The sequence below is a fragment of the Lepidothrix coronata genome, unplaced genomic scaffold (assembly GCF_001604755.1).
Source record: "Lepidothrix coronata isolate B3197 unplaced genomic scaffold, Lepidothrix_coronata-1.0 Scaffold1, whole genome shotgun sequence".
In the NCBI taxonomy this organism is placed as follows: Eukaryota; Metazoa; Chordata; class Aves; order Passeriformes; family Pipridae; genus Lepidothrix; species Lepidothrix coronata.
In genome coordinates, this window is record NW_016690181.1 from 8,836,085 (window position 1) to 8,860,724 (window position 24,640).

At 38.4% G+C, this 24,640-nt stretch overlaps 1 protein-coding gene across 6 annotated transcripts in view; it reads left to right on the forward strand.

Annotated features, from left to right (window-relative positions):
• Window positions 1-24,640, forward strand: part of SLC1A2 (solute carrier family 1 member 2) — a 92,181-nt gene that overhangs the window by 31,205 nt on the left and 36,336 nt on the right. For 5 of the 6 annotated variants that reach the window (XM_017809909.1, XM_017809932.1, XM_017809901.1 and 2 more), the window contains exon 2: window positions 24,391-24,530. In XM_017809909.1, the coding sequence (XP_017665398.1) occupies window positions 24,401-24,530 (130 nt within the window). In that variant the 5' untranslated portion in view covers window positions 24,391-24,400. Of the gene's footprint in view, window positions 1-2,961; window positions 3,033-24,390; window positions 24,531-24,640 lie in introns of those variants that run through there. The other variant, XM_017809918.1, reaches the window with a different exon arrangement.

Below are 24,640 nucleotides of genomic sequence, written 5' to 3' on the forward strand. Positions count from 1 at the left end.
CTTCCCTTCCCTTCCCTTCTCTTCTCTTCTCTTCTCTTCTCTTCTCTTCTCTTCTCTTCTCTTCTCTTCTCTTCTCTTCTCTTCTTTTCTTTTCTTTTCTTCTCTTTTCGCTGGATTTAAAAAGGTTAGGCTGATGGGCAAAGCTACCACTAACCTTAAAGGAAAAAGGATATGATCAACAGTGTAACTCCTCTGCTTTTTTCCTATAGCCATTGTAGTTGTGCCTTTAAAGCATGTCTGTCTAGAACATGAAACTTAGCTTTTTCTTGGACTGATTTTTTTTATGTCTGGCTATATATATTTTTAATAATAAGTTTTTTAAGGTTCTCATGAACTTTGTATTTTTTAATGAAAAATAAATTAAAAAATACAGAAATCCTGTTTGTTTTTCAAACCCAGACTGGGAAGTCTAGAAAGAAAGAACACATCAGCAAAAAGCTACAATGAAAAACACTTTTAAAGGCAAATGTTTTGAATACCTGCACATTGCATGTGTAAAACTAAATAGGATCTTTTCAGTGTATGTGGTCTTCTCTTGTTCTGTTCACAAGAGTGCTCCCTGAAACTAGGTTACTATTCTTCTGAGTTCATTTCAGTTCATCCTAATATTGCATGCTTTAAAAATAAATCTGTTCCTTCATTTGGAGTTAAGCTATACATTTGCAAGACGTCAGAGGGTATTCTGCTTAAGGAAATAATTAGTTATTTTTTTGACAGTATTATATGAGACCTTTTTTCCCCCAAGATATTGCATATCTATTTTCAGTATCCCCGAAAGGAATTTGCATAGCAAATTATTTCCAAGCTCGAGTAACAAAAGTTTGGAGATGGGAATATTCTTTGATGGCATTGCTGACCCTGATTGCTGAAAAAAATAAGGCTTGAAGCTCCCCTGTACAGTATAGCAATACAGAATGATTCTTTTTCTTATTGCTTGAAAACTTCATAACTGAGAGAAAATTGAGTTGAGGAGTGTAGTCTAAGTCTTTGCAAAAGGTGTCAGAGGGAGAGAAAGAATGGATTAGTATCTGTGAGATTGTAGGGAATAACTTCCATAGTAGACAGAAACAAAATTGCTGCTCTTAACAATTTTTGGACAGAGCTTTATGTACTGAAGCCAGAAACATGGAAGGGGATGAAGAAATTGAATTTTTTTACATTGTGTGCAAGAGGGTGCTAGGGCACAGATGTACAGTAACTGCAGTCGTAACACAGTATTTAAGACAAGTGCAAGAAATGAGGTGGAGGCTTCTCTGTTCCATATATCTTCAGCTTTCAGTGGTTTTCATTACCAATGTCAGATATTACAGCTGCCATCCTATGTAGCTTACTGAGAAAAAACCCAATTGCTGAGCGTGACAAAATGTGAGGCGTAGCCAGAGCTCTGTGCAGTCTTCTCACCATCACTGTCAGATAGAATGGCATGATCTCCAGATGTGCTTGCATCTGTTTTGTTTTGTTTGTTTTTTTCGTACAAGATATAAACTCAAATCTGTGGCCAGCTGCATTGCTGAACAACTGAGGAGAGATTGAGCATAAACCCAGAAATGACTGAATGAGATTTATATCTACAAAAGCAGAAATAGAAGAGATTGTGAATGAAACCATCAATAAGTGAATGAGATTTGTATCTACAAAAGCAGGATAGCTCCTTCTTCCTACTCAGGTAAATCTCTTTCCTAGCATGCAGCTCATTATTTTCAGAGCAAGGAGCCCACATCCTCCTATCAGGCAGCCCTGTGCTTTGCGTAGTTCCTCTAAAAATCGCACAGAGACATGAGTATCCCCCATTAACTTTAATATGGTTTGGTTCAGGTTCAAAAGCGTGGAGTCTTAGAAGAACAGAGGAGATCTGGGTTCTATCTCAACTTGTCTAACCTTTAACAAGCACCTCATGTTGGAGCCCTGCTGTTCTAGGTGTTTGTGCAGTTCTGGAGAACTGTATCCAAGGGAAACATGCTCTGGTCACACCTGTAGGAGATGCATGGTGTGCTGCCTTCTGCACCTGGTCATCTCAGCTGAGTGGCACAGAATAATGGGAGGCCTTCATTCAAGTCTCTTCCTGTTTCCTTCGAAGAAGCTACTGCTTGCAAAGAAGACACCTTGTGTAACTACAGCTTTAAATTTTTCATTAAAAGATAATATGATCATTGTCATTCAGCTGGTTCAGAAGGCAAATCAACCATGGTCTGGGTTGGCACCATGATGTGCCTTGGAGGGCAGAACCATAATACTAGCCCTGGATGGCATAATCTGAGATACTCCTATAGTATTTTAAAATATATCAACTGCTCCAAATCCCAAACAGTTTTCTTGATAATCATCAACTCTGATTATTGTGATATTAAGTTACTTTTCTTGTCTATAGCCTTTTACTGGCTTTGGAAAAGGGCTTGTGAGACATCTGCTAAAGAGAGATGCATCCAGTGATATTTGAATGAGCTTTAAGATAATTTGGATCAGGATAAGTAACCAGAAATCTTACCATCTCAGACAAGCCCAGAAGATCATGATACCATTTCTTTTGTACAGGATCCAGCACTAGGAAGCTGCACATAGAGCACAGCCCAAGCACTTGATTCTCCACCTGCTGAGTTGTCTGTAATAGTTTAGTGCAAGGAAAATCTTCCAAGGTTCCTGTTCCTTTGGAATCAGAGGTGAAACTGTGAGATGAGCGTGAGCAGACATGTATAGAGTATATCACAGAGCAAAAGCATCCTTGTAAAAACCAGCTGTTTTGTCATCTCTTCATCCTTTGAATGAACCCACGGAAGTCTGTAAGAGCGAAGTATGACAGTCCTAGAGCTCACCAGCTCTGGACCCGGGCAGACTCAGATTTGAGATAGTTTGCATCAACTCAGAGGTTTCAGGGGCTCTAGCAAATTATTGTGAAGCAGGAGTTGTTTTTCTCCTCATATTTGTTTTTTCTGTTGTTTTGAAGTGTGAATCAAGGTTGTACCTATTTCTCCATCAGTAACCGATCAAGAGAAGAATCTGCAAAAAGCAGCAGCTAAGCACAGAGAGTGACCACAGTGAGCGCATGTTGTTTGCTGTCTACTAACCTTTATCCTGAGTGCCAGTCATAGATGCACCTCCTGAAACATTAAAACAGGAGCTAAATCAAAGCTACTCCCATCATAAGAACATTTTGTTCACTCCAGCACTTTTAATTGCTCAACAGTGCATGCTTTGTGCCCCTCAAAGATTTGAGGTTTGATTATACCTTCACACAAAAAAGCAAGTTTGCTTTTGGGGAGCTTTTTCCCTTGTATATTAAAGTCGAGTAAGAGGAAGTGTCTTTCTTCATGAGGTCCTGTCCTTATCTTTAGAAGTCAATAGTTCCTGTTAAATTTCCCTCTTTCTCTTTTCCTTGTGTACACTCCTTTTATGTCAGAACGCAAAGTTATGAAACTGGAGTTAGGACATTCACATGCGTTTACAAACAACAAAGGTGGCATTCATTCAAATTGTTTGTGTTGTTTGCTTTCTTAGTTTTTCACTTCTTTATTAGTAATCCCTCATTTTAAGTCTGTATTCAGCACGTCATACTTGACTTTGGTTACAGGTTGCTTGGCAGAGGTACAGCAGATTCAGCTGTTAAAAACAAAAAAAATAATTCACCACCTTTTTATGACTGGTTGCCATTAAAATAAGAATGTTAATTCAGACTGTAGAGACATTAACATGGAAAACTCCAGCGAGGAGCAGGAAGAGTTAAATACACGAGCACTGTGAGACTTCCAGGCAGTGTAGGACCAAACCAGACTCCCATCTTCCTTCAGACCTATGCAAATGCTGAAACCCTTGCTAGCTAGACCTGTCACTTTTCCTGCCTGAAACACCACCTCGTACTCTAAAAGTACTAGGGTGAATGTTTCTCATTTGTCATTAGGCGTAGTTTCAGGATCCTGCCTCAGTAAAAGGTTAATTTTAAAAGCCCCTTTGTGCCTGCTTCTAGGTGAATGGAAAGGGAAGAGGAGGTACAGGTGGGCTCCTGCTGCTGCTGCTGCTGTTTTCTTGTATAGCACAACAGGTGTCTCACAGCCCATGCCAGAGGAGACAAAAGGGAAGAAAACTGGCTGCAGAGGAAAACAGACTTTGTATGACTCCAAGGCAATACAGTTGCAGTGCTTCTGTAAGACTTTTCTCATCACTGCAATGCCCTACATTCTCTTCTAGCAATGGATTTTAAGAATAAGATCTCCTGCCCCAATAGCACTTCACATGGGCTGGTGTGAAAAAGATGCATATTTGCTTGTTGAAAATGGCAACAAACAAGAAATGTCTGGTTATTAATTCTCTTTCCTTCACATGCACATTTGCTTCAAACCACTGTGCTGGAGCCATGCTGAAATCCTAGGGAACTGGCAAATGTGAGACATCAGGGCAGGCGATAGTCTAGCCAAATTCTAGTGTAAGCTTTATGCTGTGGTTCATTTTCATGGCACTCTTCACACTCTGTTGAGAAGTGTGAATGTTTCCATTGTCAAGATTCCTCTTTAGAAGTTTTTTCCTATTCTACATTGAAGGGAAGTAAGAGAAGCATTTCATGTTTAAAAAGCCAAACACACACAGCCTGTAGGTTGGGCTGCTGGACCTACAGAGGTGGACAAAAGCAGACAATGAATAGAAACATTGAACGCTGTTTTTTTAAACTCTGATTGTTTGCATTCAACACAATCCTTTTGCTTCACCTCTCTGTAAGAGATATGTGTGAAAGGAACTGCCTGCAAAAAGTCAGGGTCAAGTACAAATTGTAAGAGAGATAAGGAAGCTTGAACATAAGATTGCAATTTTGTGTTGTCTAATTTTCTTGCAAATTAATTTTCAACTTTCCTGTCCACAGTCAAATACTACTTAAATATAGTATTACATGCTGCTTTCTAGCTCATGCTTCTGTGAAAAAATTCCTAGATACTTCACTCTGCATATGCAAAGTTAAAAAGCTCTTCTGCGAACCTTCAGGGCCCAAAGCATTGCTGCATTAAAGAGTATTTTCTAACACGTATGACTTTAATATTTCTCCACAATGAAAGATTTGTCTGGGGAAAAAATGTTCAAAGATGTGGACATGTGACATTGTTTATTGTATTACTTACCCTTTGAATTCTTCAATTTTTTTGTTACAGATGATCAACATGCTTATTGGTATACTTTTGAGATACATTCATTTTTATGTCTCTTCCTGAGTTAATCTGGTTTAACAACTTCTAAAATTATCTTTTTTTATGTAACAATTTTTGTGTTTAGGCCTGCTAAAGTTAATCCTGACCAATAGTGACAGTAATTCTTAAGGCTGCTAAAACTTTTCCACTATTACATTCTTTTTGTTTCCTTATAGATTTGGCTTTTGAGGGGAAAAAAATTTCATATATTTTATGTGCAATCATATATATGGTTGTTCATAATAAATATATATTTTATATATATATATATTTTAGCAAGAATAAACAAAATCAGCAGCTGTAATTTTTTTTCTTTAGTATGAAGATCCACATTTTACTTGTGTAATAATTCATGTGACCCCTAGTCAGGAATCTGAAGAGTAGAAATTGTAAATTACTGCTAGTTTAACTTCTCTCTGAGGGTATACACTGAGGAATGGTGTTATGAGTATGTATCCTGGCAAGCAGTGATGACATGTTTGTTTTGGTTTTGCATGTTTGCATTTGGTAGACCTCCTGGGATTTTTCTTTCTTATATTTTATTCAAAGAACACCTGAAGGGCAGATATATGTTGCTTTATTTGTGTTGAACAACTGATGGGGTTATTATTCAAAGAGAAAAGCATAAAATGGCATTAATAACGTTGCCACAAACTAAACCATAGGGTGTCCAGTATTCTGTGATGTTTCATTTATTTGTCATAGAGAGTCGTAGGGAGTCTAAGAAAGTCCTGGTAATTTTGGGAATCTGATTTTATAGCAGATATTTAAACTGCCTGGAGAATCTGTGTGAGAAAGGAATCTGTAAACAAAGATCTTGGGGCGTGCTTTCTTAATCAATCACTTCAAACTAAAGTCAGATCAGAACTACCCTGGCTGAATTATCAAACTGTCACAATGTGTTATGGTATTGTCTTGCTGTAGTAGTTGTAATTTGGGTACCCAGATGGTTTCCCATTCTTTTTAATAAGCTAGGCTAAAGGTCATGTTATCTCTTGTGATGGGAAGAATGAATCACATTATGGAGATGTCCCTTATGGAGATGAAAATATATGTGGACCTGAGGTAGCCAGAGACCTTCATCTTAGCATAACTGAAATGGAAATATGTTCCAAACTTTCACTGAATTTTTCTCAAGCCCTGAACTTTGACTACACCCTGAATTAGGAGTAGATAGGCACTCAATTGAGAGAAAAAAGCCCAAGATAATTCATTTAGTGGGCTGCCTTAAAAAAATGTTATAAATATGTTTTTGTCAGTGAGTGAGAGATAGCAGCTCAGAAAATAAATTAAACATAAGGAGATTAAAGGGGCAGGCAAGTGAGAGACAAAAAAAGAGATGTGCTGACCTTGCTTAACTTGGAAAAGCTAATTAATAAAGAGGAAAAACACAGTTCAGGATTCAGCATAAAGGTTAGCTTTCTTTTAGGTGATGCTTATTAAAAATCTCCAGCATTACTATACAGAATAATAGTATGAATAGCTATTATTTCTACTAGAAATAAGTGAGTCTAGACTGTAACATTCTAGTCTAGTGACTGTGTAGAAAACCTGTGAATGATTTTGTTCTTGGACTCTCTTTTAAGCAGAAAAACTTCTCATTGGGAAGTGTGGAGGACCAACCTTTTATATTCCAAGGTTAGAGCAAAGGGAGTTGAAATGTCACCATTGGCACACACATGAATGAAGTAAGGGACATCTTCTTTTAGTTAGACAGTGTCCATCTTATACAATTGTAATGACAATAACACTTTTTTCATATAAAACTGGAAACAAGAAGAGATACAAAACAAGTAGATGTTTCCAAGGATATTGAAATGAGTGGCAGAGGACTAATTTATACAGTAATGGATACCAAGTATGTTATTTTACCCTTAAAAATTGTGGTAACATTCTGTTGAATTTTCCCAACCCTCCCCTTCTTTTATGCTACATGCAGATAAACCCTAATTGAATGTAAAAACAATACTGGATTTAATGTGTTTGACAAAAATGTGTCCATGCTATAAAAATACTGTGTTAACAAAGCAAACCAAATTTCCATTTAATGAGTTAAAAGTAGATTGGCTGCTAGTGCAGGTGTGCATTTCATCATACCAGGCAAGCTGTAACACACTTCCTGCAAGTGCAGTAATAAGCCATCTTCTTTTTAACCCAAGTGATGTGTAAGAGAAGGGAGAGCAATCAAAATGTTTTTTCTTCTTCATACAGACAATACAGGAAACTGTGTAACAGGTTCTGGCATTCTGTGGACTTTGACTTTTACATTATTTGTGTAGTGGATAGTCAAGTTCCATGTTTCTAGAGATGAATAGCTAAAAGAGGGAGAAACTGAGAAGATTTTTATTTGGTAAAAATATACAGTCAAAATGCACAGGTCCTATATTTTCATTCAAAGATGGGATTTCATACATGAATAAAACAAGTTAAGGGTTAGGATTTTGTAGCTTTGCTCTGTTGTTGTATACTTTCACACTTTTTTGCCTATACCATGTGTATTCACTCTTGCTGTTCATGTTTCATGTTTATTTTTAAGTATAGATGAAGAACTTATTTTCTCATCTAACACCTATGCATCCTGTTATAAATAACCCCTTGCAAAACACCTGTGAGTCACTATTTGTGCTCCTAATAAATTAGCAAGCAAGGAAGTATTGAAATGAGTGGAAAATGTTAAGGGTATAAAATTTTTTGCATTAGTCTGTGCCATGGAAGTGATCAAGCTACCAAAACTGAGAGCTAGAGGCAAAAATGCAGAGGACATTACTTGTCGTTCTCAGTAGCTGCCTGGTTTGCGCTGGGAAGGCCTGTAAGGTAACTTGGACTTATGGCACCAGTAAAGGTGGTGGTGTGAGGTGCTATTCAGTGCCACTTTGCCCAAGCCTCTGCTGCCTTCTGCAAGTCTGTGCCAGCTCTTGAACCACTGTGGGCAGTCAGGGGTGGTGGTGTGTGAAGAAAGCTGTAAGGAGTGTACTTCTACCATAAATCATAATTTCTAGCTCCTGTCACTCTAAAAGTGGACATGTCAGATTACCTGGGTCATTTTAGACCAGTCTTCTCTCCTCTGAAATGAAGCCCTTGTGCTGTTCCGGTTACTAGAAAAAACCACAGCCTCCTGCATCAGTAGAAGATGTTTTTTTAATAAAGTATTTTAAGCTTTAGTTGCTGAAGATTTTAAACTAGAATAAGGAAGAAGGAGGCAGAATAGGAATAAACACAAAGTTAAAATAAAGTGAATTGTATTATGAAATGATTTCATTGTCACCTGACAATTAAAGCCCAGAACAGGAAAACAATAGTGTGTCCCCAAATTTGTATTAATCTGGGCCAAAATTTGAGCTTCATTAAGTTCTTAGGAAACTGGATTTTGCTTTAGCCCAGTTTGCCTTCTGACACTATATATCAATGCATAAGATGCTTGTTTTAGAATAAATTATTTTTTTACCAGCAAAAGGAATGCCCATTGATCTTTGGTAGAGTTCTACTGTGTAGCAAAAAAGGAGAAGAGATCTTTCTCTTTGTAAGTGGTGCCGTGATGGCCAGGCAAAACTCTTCTGAAATCTGCTAGAAATAAGACTTCATACCCTGCCAGGAAGGCTGAAGACAGTATTGTTTCCAAGGGACTTTACTGCAGCTGCTAGGGAGATTTCACTGCGTGCAGTTGAAACAAACTGTACCTTTGCACCTTGAAAGTTCAAGCAGACCTGTCAAGAAATATAATAAATGTAATAATTATGGTAAGAGGAGTGATGCATTGGTTCTGGTTTAAAATTTCTCAAATGTCACTCTTATACACTTCTGGAAAATTACATTTACCTGAGTTCTGGGAAGCCTGCCCGTGCGTGCAGCATGGCACAGCTGGAGTTTCTCTGCAGGTGGGGGAACAGCAAGGAGTAGGGAATGGCCAGCTGCTGCTGTGGAGGAGAGGAGTGGGGACAGATGAAGGACACAAGACCGAGAGAGAAGTTGGTTAGAGAAAATGCTGAGGGCTCCTCTTCAAGCAATTAATACTTTGGTATTTTGTCTGGGGAAAATGTTTTGAGTTTGATCAATCTGCTGCTTTCCATCAGCTGAAGGAGCTTGCTCATCATTTTTGGGGATGGCCTCAGTGCTTGTGTAAATGTCCTCAAGGACACTTGTGTATTTTGAAACATTCTCTGACCGATGGCCAGTGAAGGGTGCAGTGGCTGAAAGGTCACAGGAGACATTTGCTGGGGTAATGACCTTTGGCCACTTACAGAGCAATGGCAGAGCAATGGCGTGATATTTGGGCTGTCCCAACAGCTTAAAGAAGCGTTAACAGCAGAAAAAATTGAGTTAAGAATTTCAAGAATTGCAAGACTGACCCATTTTTGTATTACAGTAAATACAACCATGAAAACTTATAGTCATTAGAAAGTAGCAAGGTTAGTGTATGAGACTTGAGCTGGGCAGAGAGAGAGGAGGAGAGAACTGAACATAAATATGAGGTAGGTTCGTGTTAGTGACTCCATGATGCCTGAGGAAAGACACACAAATGCACAATCACAGACTTTTCATTCCTAGAGCTTTCAAAATATTTCAGTGGTACAAACTGTATGCTTTGATTGGTGTCACCTGTTAATTAATCTGGCAGAAAAGTACCATAGATTAAACAGACTTGTTACTGCAGGGTATGTGGAAAAGGCAACAGAGTTTTAAAGAGCATTTGAAGAGAATGCTTCTTCAATTAGATTGGTTGTGCAAAACAAAGTTTCAAATTTTCCCACTTAAATCTGTATGCTAAATACTTAGCTGAAGACAAGCAATTAAACTAGCACATACTGTGTTGTTTGCAGGGATGCAAAGCTAAGTCATGTACTCTGTGGATTTTTAATATCAATTTTTTCACTAATCCAAAGCACATACATGTGCTGTAAGGTACTATAAAGCTTTGCATCATAACTTCAGCACATGATTCTGTTGATTTATGCTTGTTTACAAATTCAGCCTAACCTGAGCATTATCATACCCTAGGACATGGGCACAACCACAGCATTACTCGTCCATCTTATTTTTAGTGTGTTTATTGTGGCTGCTTCCTCACTCTGTTGGTTTGGATACATACAGCCATTATTCATAATTTGATCATTCTTTAGGCATTGGTTGTTTTCAGTTTAAAACTCTATTGCAAATTAGCTATTTTTTTACAAGAAGTAGCCTCATAAATCCTAGGGCTGTGTCTTCCTGTGGTTCATTGGTTAGGGACCAGTTCAGTCAACCAGATAAACATGTACTTTAAGGACATGTGTAAGAGCTGCTGAGTTAACACACAGCTGTGTCCCAGGAGATCTCTGTTCATTAGATTAAAAGACCAGAAGATTGTGTTTGGGTGTGACATGCTGTAAAGTGAGCCTCCAGTTGTGTGCCTTTCCTCTAACATTGGCCCAGGGACAGGCCAGTCAACAACTGAGTTGTCCTGCTTCACACAGTTTTACTATCCCATTTCAAACTCACATGAAAACATCCATTGCTTAGAAGGTTAGTGGTAAGGGGTTTTTTAATTTCTTGGAAATGATTTCCCTCAAAAGTGGATGAGATTTTCCATAGCTCCAACTCTAGGTAAACATTCAAGTGACTGTAGTAGAAATGTCAGTAAAAACTCAATATAAGCCTTAGAGTTTATCTCATGGGAGTTCATTATTGGGCTTAGACTTTATTCCTTGGACTGAAGCACCCTGCCATACATCACCATTTTGCTGGACGTGATGTTTACATAATATGCTTTGGAATTCACCATGGAAAACATAGACATAGTAAATGTGGTTTGGATTAAGATTGTTCTGCAATTTATGGTTGGCAATGTAACTGAGTATAATTCAAGTTAAAACTCTGCAAGCTTTCTACTTGTATAGCACATTCTGTAGAGGTTCCCAGTGCCGTCTTGGGCGTCTGTCCTTAAGCAATCTGTATTATAAGTCTCACAAGGAAGAATGGGGAAAATTGCTTATGGTGTCTCCTTCTACTTCCTTTTTCTAACTTTGTATTGGAAGTTTCTTACAGTTTATGTCTGAATAACACTTGAAATCCAAAACCCACAGACTGATGAATACCAGGGCAGTACTTTGGAGAAATATAGTGCTACATGCTTGTCTTACAGTCCTGTCCTGAATATCTAGAGCTGGTCACTGTCAGAGATTTCATACTGAGTTAAAAGAGCTCTCTAGTTTCACCTGCTTCACTCTTCATATTAAAACACCATTAGGGAGAGAAGCATGGAATAATTTGGAAAATTAACCTTTTTAAATTACCAGTAAATTTAAAAAAGTTAAGTTTCCATGGTTGAATTTGTCCAAGGTTAGAAAATCCATCCTAGTTTTCAGAGAAGCTACTGTGTCCTTATCCAGTGAGAGTAGTTCTATCATGCGGAAAATGAACTGCTGCAGCTCACATCAACTTCTTTTTGGATAGAAAGATTTGTCTTCAACAGTTATATAGTAACCATGCTGCTCTGGGTCAAAGTGAAGCACCTCCCTAGGAAGACACCACCAGCTGAACAGTGGTAGTTCAGGCAAGACTACCAAAAGTGGTACTGCAGTCCAGTGGACAAAACTAAATAAGCAGAAAAATAAAATGTTTAAGAAAATGCCTTGTTAGGATAGAGACTTATGAAATGCCAAAAATAGTCTTGCTCCTGCTATCCATGAAATTCTTCCGATTCTTTTGCATCTGTAAAATGAGTGTAAGCAGACCTGGGGGAGACAGGCAGATACTTTGAGGGCATGGTACATACCCTGAGGGCATCACATGTGTAGAAAGGTAGAAAGCAACCCAATTATCCATCTTCAGGTCCATAATCCTAAAAATATACCCTTCTTTGTGAAAGCTGTTTTGTACTTATGAGCTCCCACCTTAATACTGTTGGTTTTCGGGTCTAGTTTCCTAACAGACATCTCTGATATGTTGATAAGGAAGGAGAAATATAAGCAGATCACCTGTGCAACCTGTTTATCTGAATGTCCATTCCGTTTCATACAGCTACTAGAATAAATTATTAGTCTATGTGAGCGGGAAACTTTTCCCTTCTTTCACAAGATTGTGGTCACAGAGTGTTTACTACTGTTTTTCATTTGGTTTAAAGGTACAGTAGGAAAAAAGGTTCCAAACCCCAATTACAAAGGCACATGAGACAAAGAAGATGCTTAACACTGGGTGAAAATTGTTGCTGCCTTTTAGGATTTCCTCTGTAAGACATCTTTTTGATTCCAGCAGATGGCATACACTCTTCAAAGCTTGCTGTGTATGATCATAAATACTGCTCCAAGGATCATCCTGAGCTCTACAGAGAAACTGTATCACAAGTGATTCTGTTATGCTACACTCGATTTCCGTAATCTCTTTGACATACTACTGGAAGCTTGTATGTCTTCAAAACTAAGTTTCTTTGATGTTTGGGGGCCCAGACAGAGTAATTTTTGTTGAGATGACTTCCAAGGAACATGAGCAGAGTTTGGCCAAAGCAATTTTGTTGGAGCAATAGTTGTAATTAAAGCAATCTGAATATCTGACTATAATAAAAGTGTATTGGCATAAAAAGAGAAGCTGGCACTCTAGGTAAAAAAAAAACTCCAAACAAACAACAAAACAAATAAGAGAAAAGAATGACTAGAAGTTTCTTGAACAGGATGTATTTTAAGCTAAATATGCCATATGGTGAGGCAAAAAGCTTAAAATATCTTTTTTCTTTTCAGCTTGCAAGACAACATTGTGCTGGTGACCAAATACAGTCTTTTTATAATGTTATACTGTGAGACCTCTGCACTTTCTTGGAGGTTTCTGGCACTCAGAAATTGCAGTGGTAAATTATTAGCTTTATAGTTGCTTAAAATTTCCTTGTAAGTCAGATTTTGGAGAATAACTGAGAAACGCTATTATCTATAGCCAGAGCAGAATTAATATCTTTTAGAGTAGATAAGAGCAAATTGGGACTTTGAGTTTCCATGCACTAATCCAAATTCTGACATTTTCTGCAAAGAAGTTCAACTTTTTCTTCTGTTCTTCTTAGTTGTTGCTCTTTGTGCAAACAGTTTCTGACTCTACCCACAATAGTTTCTGGAAGAAAAATTTTCCCCACAGGAAGCACTGAGGAATGTTTTCAAACAGAATTAGTGCTGGATACAATGTTATGTGCTGGCTCATTGATAAACATCTCATGGAAATGAATGCATTTTTTTAATGCATTTTTGGTTGCTTTTTGTTAGGTTATCTGAAGCCTTGTCAAACTTGGATCTATTTGTGCCCTTTGCAGGCTTTAGAGTAAAATCCTGAAAATGTGAAAGGTCAGCTTTCTCAGACCTTAGCCTGTGAAAGGTCAGCTTTCTCAGACCTTAGCCACTGGAAGTCAGAGAGTAGCTCTGGGTTTTTTTGGTTTTTTTTGGTTTGTTTGTTTGGTTGGTTGGTTGGTTTTTTAAAATTTTGATTTTAATAGTTTTTTTGATTGAATGTGCATAGCAAACCTAGCACTATTCAGTCACTTTCTCAGAAAACATGCACAAAGTAAAGGGCTTTTAGTACTTTGAGGAGCAACTAGCTGGATATATATATCCTCTAAAGCATACTGGAAAAGAAAGATGACTGAGAACCAAGATACCAAGAACATCAGTCATGGTGGGAGGGGCAAGGAGGCTTTTCCTCATTTTTGTATTTTTTTTATGCTCATTGACACATATCATACTTTTTAAAATAAATGGTTAATACACAGATTTGGTGAGAAAATAAATTAACCAATCGAGATTGGGTCTTTTTATCCCTAATGGTGTCTAAATGAATGCTAGTAACTGTGTTCAGATTTAGTTAAGATTTGCTTAATTGTAGAGCTCTGATGTGCCAATTCAGCCATGGGAGGTTACACAGCTCCTATAAACTTGGTCTGTGTGAGTGATGTGGTCCAAAATCACTGGTGTAGCTGCTTGCAGTGACAAACTTTTGAGAATTTATGGCAGGAAAAAAAAACATTACTCAAGAAATAAATTCATAGGAGAAATTACATTTTGTTTCCAATTGTTATAACAAGTTAATTCTTTCTATCTGTCTCAATCAGAGCTCCTTGATCAGTCCCTCTTTCCATGAACTACTCTGAATTATACACCCCCCCACACACACTTCTACTCCTTTTTGTCCATACCCAATATGTCTAAGAGCTGCTATGTTTCTGGTCTTCTCACATTCTTGCTGTCTCAGTCTTTGCTCAGGGCCCTTGAAAACTGCGCTAATCCCCAATAATTCCATAGGCTTTTTGTTTGTGCTACCTGGCACACCCCGAGTAGAAACAAATGCAAGATCATGATTTTACTTGCCTCAGAATTTCTGAGGATGTAAGTACATAACTTTTTGCATGAAGTACACTGTTATTGCATGATTTGCCATAATAATAATATGATTCATCCTTAATTCTATTACTCTTCATCTCAGCCTCAGTACATAATTCTGGGGTAATGAAGCATGCACATTCCCAGATTGTTACATCACTATAAAGCCCTATCAGAAAATTGACAGATACTCCACATGTGCATCACTACATAAATAAATTATCATCTTTATGGTAGGTATTATACTGTATTAACTTTCTTGCTTTAGACTCTGAATGATGCATAGAATACAATCTCTGTAGATAGAAGTGCACCTTGTTTATTCCAAAGAAACAAACTGGTAGCCCTTCTTGCACATAGGATTGATATCCCTTTAGTCTGAAACACGGAGTAAATTTGAATCTTTACCATGACTTGGTAGGATTTCCTTTTTTAGGTTAATTAGGCTTGAAATTTAGGCTCAGAAGAGCAGAGATGATAAATGGGCAGAGACAGAGCTTCACATAGATATGTCAGTGTCATATTTAAAGAATAAAAAAAGTTTTTAAAAGAAACTTTATGTCCAGATCCTCATCTGGTATGAATGAGAGGACTTGGCAAATAGGAAGAATTATGGAAGTTTTTTCTTTGTCTGCTGAATTGTGAGCTATATCACAAATTCTGTCTTCCCACAAACAACAGCTAATCTCTACCAAGGCAGTCTTATTTCGCACTGGAGATGCTCACAAGGAGAGGAGCACAGCGTAAGTCTTTGGTTGCTCACTCTGCTTTGTACACTGGTCAGTGCTTGCAGGAATGAGAAACACTTTTGGGTCTTTCAGATGTTTCTGCAAGGAGTGGATTTCTGATCAATAAAACATTTTTGCTAGTAGAGTGTAGGAGATCCTTGCCAAGGACCATGGAAGACTACAGGACACTTGTCTTGAGTGAAGTTTGGTTAACTACCTTAGCTTTGTTCTTAGAAATTGCAACTTAATCTCTTCCTGTCAGGTTTTGTCATGACACTAAATCAGAAAATCAGTTAACTCACAAACACTCCAATACACACTGTCTTTGAGGTGTTAAACTCAGGTTTTCATAAGACTATGAAAGGCAGTGCTTTGTGGGATTCTGAAGCCTCTGCCACTGCATGGCTGCCAGCTGGAAGGAGACTGTACAGCTTCCTATGGCTCCCTTCCATCAGACCCACCACATGTTGGGTGGAGAGATGGTGTTACAGATCTCCTTTTTGCAACTTACTGCAGAAATTTCTGTCTCAGCCTTTCAAACACATAGGTGTTATCCTGATTGCTTTCTCCCTATCTAGCTGACACTTCCAAGGCATTTCTATGTATGCAGGTACATACCTGTTTTCGTAAAATACAACTATTTTTTTTCTAACAAAACCAATGTGATTCAGTGTGATCTGTTGGCTTCAAGTGGTTTATGGTGCAGGGTTCCATAAGAACTGAACTTTAGTTCCCAATCTCTCCATAGAAACTAATTTTCTTTTCCACATAGCATGCCATAAAATGCTGTATAAAATCTAAGCTGCAGTAAGAAAAATCTTGCACAGGAAAAGGCGTTATCCATCCCCTGCAGTCTGTCTGAAGAGATTATTGAAAAGCCATGTATGTGAACATACACAGGATGCATCATTCTGAATAGAAAATAATTCCTTCCTGCCTGGCAGATCCATCATCTTTACTCTGCTTTTTTATTTTTCAGATTATTGCTGCAGCCCAGTTAATACATAAGTCAATACGTTAGTCAATCAGACATAAGGAAACCCCAGGGGGGGAAAAAGTCTCTCTTCCATGGTGATATGTATGCATGGAAAGGCTTGGATAGATATGTAAAAAAGGATCATACTGTAAAAATTTGTGTCATGTTTACTTCATTTTCCTTGGCTTCTGCTTTCAAATGGTCTTTAGACTTCTCTCTCTCCACTGGACAATTCAGCTTCCTGGGTCAGATTTAAAAGCTGGAGAAACTGTTAAAGGAAGCATTTAATGAGCAGAAATCTCCTGATAATTCTAATAGGGTTTTAAAAATGCAAACAAATGTAGTGTAAGTTCAAATATTGTAAAATGAAGTAGATCATAAAGAGTTGTTTTCCTAAATGATCTCATGGACAAATACTTTTAAAAAATCAAAAGAAAGAGGTAGTTGTAACTGGTAACTAATTCAGAGTAGACCACCCTTCCTTGCGGGATCACTAAGGATGCTGCTGATCAGCTATTTAAATATACAATTGTAGCATCATAGAATTATTTAGGTTGGAAAAGGCCTTTAAGATCATTGAATCCCACTGTTAAACCTGCACTGCCAAATCGTCCACTAAATCATGTTCTTAAGTGCCACATCTACACATCTTTTAAATATCTCCAGGGGTGGTGACTCAACCACTTCCCTGGGCAGCCTGTTCCAATGCCTTTTGGTGAAGAAATTTTTCCTAATATCCAATATAAACCTGCCCTGGTGCAACCTGGGGGCATTTCCTCTTATTCTCACTTCCAGCCTGTGAGAAGACACCAACCTCCACCTCACTACAACCTCTTTTCAGGTAGTTGTAAAGAGCAATAACTACTCCCCTGAGCCTCTTCCTCTCCAGGCGACACCCCTGGCTCCCTCAGCCGCTCATGAGCCTTGTGCTCCAGGCCTTTCACCAGCTTTGTTGCCCTTCTCTGGACACCTTCCAGTACCTCAGTGTCCTTGCTGAGGGACCCAAAACTAAAAGCAGCATTCAAAGTGTGGTCTCTCCAGGGCTGAGTACAGGGGGACAATCACTGCTCTGGTCCTGCTGGCCACACTATTTCCGATACAAGCCAGGATGCCACTGGCCCTCTTGGCCACCTGGGCACACTGCTGGCTCATGTTCAGCTGCTGTCGACCAGCACCCCCAGATCCTTTTCCTCTGGGCAGCTCTCCAGCCAGTCTGCTCCAAGCCTGTCGGGCTGCATGGGATTGTTGTGACTGAAGTGTAGGACCTGTCACACTGCCTTGTTGAACCTCATAAAACTGGCCTTGACCCATCGATCCAGCCTGCCCAGATCCCTCTACAGAGCCTCCAGCAGATCAACACTGCCATCCAGCTTGGTGTCATCCGCAGATTGACTGAGGGAGCACTTGATCCCTCGTCCAGCTCATCGATAAAGATATTAACCAGGACTAGCCCCAGCACTGAGCCCTGGGGAACTCTACTAGTGACTGGCCACCAGCTGGATTAAAATCCATTCACCACCACTCTCTGGTCCAGCCAGTTTTTTATCCAGCCAACAGTGCACCTGCCCAAACCACGAGCAGCCAGTTTCTCCAGGACAGTGCTGTAGGAAATGGTGTCAAAGACTTTACTGAAGTGCAGGTAGACGAACAATATCAACAGCCTTTCCTTCATCCACAAAGTAGGTTACCTAGCCATAGAGGGAGATCAGGTTGGTCAAGCAGGACCTGCCTTTCTTAAACCCATGCTGGCTAGTCCTGATCCCCTGGTTGTTCTGATATGATTGTGATTAAACTCCCTCATATGATTATGTTAAACTCACAGAATGTATACTAAATGCTAACTCAGAGGAAACAATGTGGTCGTAAATTGTTCCAGGGAGAAAAGTTCTTTTTCCTGCTGCAAAAAGGCAAGTCATGCTTCAGGCTGTTGCTTGTAATGCCAGTCCCTAGAACAAATCATTCTACATAGTAAATTACTAAATCTCCACTCAGAATTCATTAATGTCTTACAAATAAGAAGAAAAAACCTACATAATACAGTTAAAATTCAATAGAAGGGCTTAGTGGCAGCAAGCGGCTTAAAACCCTTGTTAATGCAGACTGAGGCTTATGTTTCTCTTGCAGACTGAGGCTTATGTTACTCTTGTTTGTAGTAGTTTATGTGTTTGTTTTTGCATTTTTTTTTCTTTTTTGTGCAGAGACTGAACGTGACTGGAATATTTTACTGATGTAAAATGTTATTACATAGCCGGAGTGATGCCAAAGCTAATGCATGTTTTGCACAATAAAAATATTTTATCTGTTTCCCCTGCATGGCCTGTGATATTGTGGCTGTATATAATGAGCTTTACCAGCTCCACTGTGGTCTGAAAAATATGTATAACCTAAGAAAATAAACCCCCATACTATAGTATGTGCTAGCGCACAGTGGAACAATATAGTCACAGACTGTCTCCCTAAAGAAGCTCAGCAGCTGTTGTTGTCATTTAATTAATTTAAGCAGCAAGCAACACTATTTCAACTCAAACTAAAAGTTTCTTGGTAAACTCATGCTTGAGCCCTAATTTCACAAGAGTTATGGCAGACAGTTCGGACTCCTCACATCCAGCTAGGGAAATCCTTCTTGTCCTGATGATGTTCCACGTTTTCCTAGTGACTCTTCTTTTATGCACCAACCAGAGTAGATCCTTTCCTACATATGAGGTAGGAGTAAGCTGATCATGTGGGGTGGATCAGATCCGTACTCCCTCTCATGAACACAGAATGTAATCCTTAATAATCGGTGTTACACTGTCTCTGCAGGGAAAGGGAAAGAGATACAACCCTGATCCAAGCCTTGTTGCTAACAAATATCCTTCAGGGTGTATTAAGCTCTCATTTACTCCCATGCAATCCCACTGATTGCTAGGAGGAGCTCTGTCAGTGAGGAGTCACCAAGATTACTGTGCACCAAACTTCATCATAACATTTTTGCCATGGCTTTTCCGCTCCAACTACTTTTGGACCACCTGTCTGAGTACTAGGGAATTGGCAGGAGGAGATTTGCAGCCCATTTGCTTTTTATTCTAAGGTCAAGAAAGCTAGATCAGCTTTCTACACCCCTATCTTTTTTTTTCTCCTTAAGAAGGCCAACCCTTCTAAGAACAACTGCACTTGTATAGCTGCTGTTTACTCATTGCTTCAGAAGAGAGCAGTGTTTAGTTTGACAGCAAACATATAGCTCGAGAGATGTTCTTAGATGCTTAAGCCTGTTTATCCACGATTGTTTTCTTAAGAATAGCTCTTGCTACCTAGATTGAAGTAATTGATACAAAACAAAGCAGACTTTTATACTGAGAATAGCTGCTTGATTAATTGTCACAGATGAAATGCCTTGAGCAGATTAAACAGGGTCTCTGCTAATTTACCTTGTCCCCAGCATCTGTTTTCATGAGCCCAGTTATGGTCTTTGCCTACCTTATTTATTTAGGCAATTTTTTTTTTTTTTTTGTTCTAGTCTGTAATCTAGGTTTATGACAAGCTGGGTAAGTACTGGGGAGATACAGAGTTCTTTACCTGTAACTGACTGAACATAAAAGGGCATTGTCACTCAAGCACTGTGTAGGTTGTTAACCCTTAACTTTAGTAAGGAAAGGAGCTATATTTGGTAGCCAAGGAAAAGCGGTTTCCCCAGCCTTTTAGTCCTAGAAACTTCAGTGGGAATACAGGAAAGAAAGAAGCATTTGAAAAGATACAGGCATCAGGCTTTTCTAGAGGGAGCTAAGAGAAAACCTAAGAAAAACACTTGGAGGAAATAGAAACAAAAAATACCAGGGACCTTGGTGCTTCAGTGAATTGCTTTCCTGCATTTTGACACATTTTGTATACCAACCAGCAAGACTAAAAGACTGCAGCTTAAAAAGTGTAGATAAATAGATTATCTCATATAGCACTGTATATCTCACATGCAAAACCAACTGTAAATATTTAGATAATATAAAATCAAATGCTTACAAACAGATTTTTTTTTCTTGTACTATGTGCATTCTGTGGGGATGAGGGACAGTAGAAAGAGCAAGTAGCTAACATCTTGATTATTTAGGCAAGAGATTGTTTCTTTGCTTAAAAGGGAGTAAAATTGAAATTTAATTCTGATACTAATTTCTATTAATTCACTTACGTAGCACCTTGTCAGAGAAGAGCATATTTGAAATCAGTGAAAATACAGAGTGTGTTCACTTTGGGACATTACTCTACTAAGGTGAATAAAAATCAAATCTCCTGGGCTCAAAGGAGTTCCTCTCTTTTCTAGAAAAAAGTGCTGCCTCAAAAGGGAGAAGAGTAGGTGACACTGAGCTAGGAAGAACATCATATAAATTATTCAAAAGCTACCACGTATACCTAGCTCTTGGTATGTGCTGTTTCATATAATCTGTTTCATGTGACTACACATTTTCCAATATTTGGTTCATTTTTTTATAAGTTCTGTCAATGTTTTCAAGCACCTGTAGTTAGCAGAAAATATTATCATCTTTGAAGGTCTCAGTACTTAATATTACTCTGTGGACCTGTTTTGGAGCTTAGCTCTTTGGCTGCTTGTCACAATGACACATGAAAATAATGAGCAGAATCAATTTATGTCATTATGTTCTGGCTTCAGTGTAGTTAGACTAAAAGCTGTTTTAGTTGGATGGGTTTTAGATAAGCATTCAGAATGGTTCCTTTGTTTGAATAGCCATAGAAGCTAGTGCAGTGGAACAATGATTTATTTAAATGATTTATTTAACTAAGGTAATAACTTGCATGTCGGAGAGATCACAGCTGTGAAAATGCATTCTGCACTGTTTTGTGATACATACTTAGCTACAGAGGTACCATTAACATAGAGATATATTGGTGATGTTCAGTTGTGTAAGAGGGGCTCTGGTGATTGGTACACTTCTGGCTTTGTAGTTGAGTCCCAGCACTGCCCATGAGTTGGGGTGCAGTAAACACCTCTTCCTTCAGCATGAAAATCTGAAGCAGAAGAAAGCCTTATATGTATTTAAGTCCCTTCCCTGCATGCTTTAACATGGCACTGTGGCCTTCAGGGTATGAAGAAAGCTGTTCATGTGGGCATGCGCTCTCAGTGGCAGACAGCAGAGGAGTAGGACAGATCAAGGAGAATCTGGTTCATAAGGGTCCATATTTTGCCCTGACTTACATCTGTGCATCTTCCATTGCCTGAAATAGGCACTTCTTGCAGCTATGTCATTATGTGACTGCAGGTTTCAGGTGAAAAAAGTTCTGCATTCTTCTAAAGCTAAATATAATTTACAAGATGCAAATAGAGGCACAAAACCAGCACAAGGAAGATGACTCAGTCCATAAGACAAAAGTCGATTTCCATGACTCTGAGGTTAAACAGATTTTCATCTTCTAGTAATTGGATAGAAAATTTCTGGTGCAAAATTTTGATTTTGTCATGTGCTACACAAGAATCCTTTTCTTATCCTTCACAGAAGGTTTATATTTCACTATTGTTTCCCCTTCTCTCCTCCCACAACATTCTCAAAAGCCTGGAACAATACTTTGTCTCTGGTCTGGTGATAAATATCTTATTTCTGATAGCAGTGCTAACTCCTTTGTGGCGCTGTTTCTCATGTTATTATATTCATCCGTCATCACTTTTCATAACATACCCCATATTCATCAGAATTTCAGTCTATGCTGAAGGTACACTTACAATCTTGAAGAGCTGGAGAGTGTAAAACCCATATTTTGCACTTGAGGGAAGCACACAATACAGTACTAAGTTCCTGGAAATTTAGGAATGTCTTTAAAGACATTTGTGTCCTCTTTTCCTTCTCTTCTCAGAGGATATTTGGATATCTACATTTTACATGGCTGAACTTTTGAAAAAGGTAGTTGCTATCATGCAGAGGCTCTGTGTTGTTTGACCGCCTCAAGCAGGGCTGGCTTCTATTTGGGCTATAATCCTGAAGTAGTCACTGCAGCTGTGGTAGTAAGTCCACCTTCACCTCCCTTCATGAGCCTTTGTATGCTGACAAGACTTGAAGTGGAAGGGGATCTGGCCAGCAAACACAATGCTGTCGCTTAGAAATGGATGGCAGTAGAAATAATGCTTGAATACAAGACCAGGACTGGAAGCCGCCTTCTACATGGGAGGACTTACTTCAGCAATGGTGTAAGGGGAATGATATGCTTCGTTGTGAATTGGAGAAAAGACCCACAGCTGAGGAAGTAGATATTTATGAGTGGCTTTCTCTTAGATGGTATGAAGCTATATGCATGGTGTCAAGTAGAAAAGGGTCCAGGAAACCAAGCTAAAATTAGCCCAAAGTGAAATCATCAAGTGCTACTGTTTACTGATCCATTCTAGTTCTGCCTAATTATTTGCTAATGGAAAAAACTCTAAGGTTTTCTTTTTAATTACTTTCAGCTGTCCATAATTCAAAGTTTCAGAGGAATATATAATTAACCTGTAGTGAATAACAGATCAAAACAAGTTATATATTCATGTTCAGAGTGCAAGTGAAACTAGTTGTAATCCCCAGTTGCAAAGTTTGGATCCCAAGTTCCTTGGGTTTTTGGCACACTTCCACCAGTGATTTCATGGCTTTGTGGCCCATGTGCATGAAAACTGCAGACACTGTCTCATCTTTCTCGTAATTCCTCAAGTAACTGTTAATGCACATTATCCTCTGGCTAATCCTTGTGTATCTCTGATACTTGCATTCATAAGTCTTCAAGAAGTAGGCATGCCTCACATTTGAGCTGTCCGAATGTGCACTGGTGTTCTTTGTTATTCCAGCAGCAGCAGCACATCTCATTGTGACCAGCACTGTGAAATATTTTTGAGATTGCAGAATAAAGATTGCAACACTTGGAGGGTTTTTTCCCCTTAAAAACAAAAAAAAATTCTCTAATACATTTTCAGATGGTGCTACTTTTTTAACAATCAAATGTATTGGAATGAAATGCAATGTCAATTTGAAAGGGAAAATTGTGGAAATATTTGTATCAAAATGTCTAAATTCTTATTACAGGTCTAATCATAACTTTCTGTTTAAAAATTTTACAAACACAACAAGCTATACAATATATAAAAAAAGAAGTTTTGATTCATTGGGAATGGCTTAGTGTTGAGAATACGGAAACCTTATATATCTTTTCAGACCTGTTTTAGGTCTGTAAACTTCAGTCAACTGTTGTAGAGGAAAATTTTCTAAAATCTTGTCTTAATCTGGCATAAGACCAGATCTCAAAAAATATATTTTCTGGATAATAAAAAACCTGTTCTTTACCTATTTCTCATATTTAAGTAGACAGCCTTAACTTTTAGGGGAAATGTTTGATTCATAGTATTTCTGGTATTTTTTTCAAATACATTTAAATACTTTGCATACGAGGGAGTCTATTGCTAACAATTTCTCAGGCATTGAGAAAGTTAGAGGCATGACTTCTGAAGTTCTGCAGTCCTGTGCGTATCACTTACTCAAATATAAACCAGAGTTAGTGAAAAAAATTTTTCCTCTAACCACTGCCAATTCAATAAAACCAAAGGTTTTCTTAGAGAATGCATAGTTTTTTGACTAATTTTCAGTGGCAGTTGTTCAAGTCTCATTACAACCAAGTTAAAAATACTCTTTTGACCTCAGCATTCTGATTACATTACAATAAAATATTAATGTTAAAATTAAATGTTTTTGAAAGATTAAGCAAAATGTTCTTGAATACTTTATTTTGCAAATAAATCCTCAATTTTAAACTATTATTCTGAATTGGAATTAAATAAGGTATTAAAATTTGCGTTTTTCTGCTAGCAGAAACTTTGTTGTTCAGCCATCTCTCCTACTTAAGTAAACAGCCACAGTCTTTGGGGAAACTGAATTTTCCAGCTCCAAACCAGTAGTTTAGTCCATGGAACATTTGGAATGATGTGTCCAGTGAATTAATTTTGTTTACATCTCTAGCATTTAAGAAATAACTGCAAAAAATACCATAAAGACTACACCTTTAAAATGCCATAAAGGCACCACTGCCATTTCAGAGACTTCTTCAGAGCAGTAAATATGCAGTGTTTATGAAATGTGGGAGGCGATGGATTATGCGTCAGATTCCCCAGTTATATATGATGGAAGCAATCCAGACTTTCCCCTCTCTTTTGGCATCTTGTGCTATAACTTTTACTTGATTTTCACTTTTTATTCTAGTGCCAACAATATGCCTAAGCAAGTAGAAGTCCGGATGCATGAAAGTCATTTAAATCCAGTGGAGCACAGATCCGGGAACATATGTGTGCAGTTCTGCCAGTCACTCCACAGGAATCTGCTCCTGACTCTTACTGTGTTTGGTAAGCTACATCCTCTGGTCTGGACACTCTGTGTTTATCTGTATTTGTTCATGTAGCACCACAGTCCCTGTCTGTGGTCATCAGCTGTTCCAGGTGAACAATGCCCATGG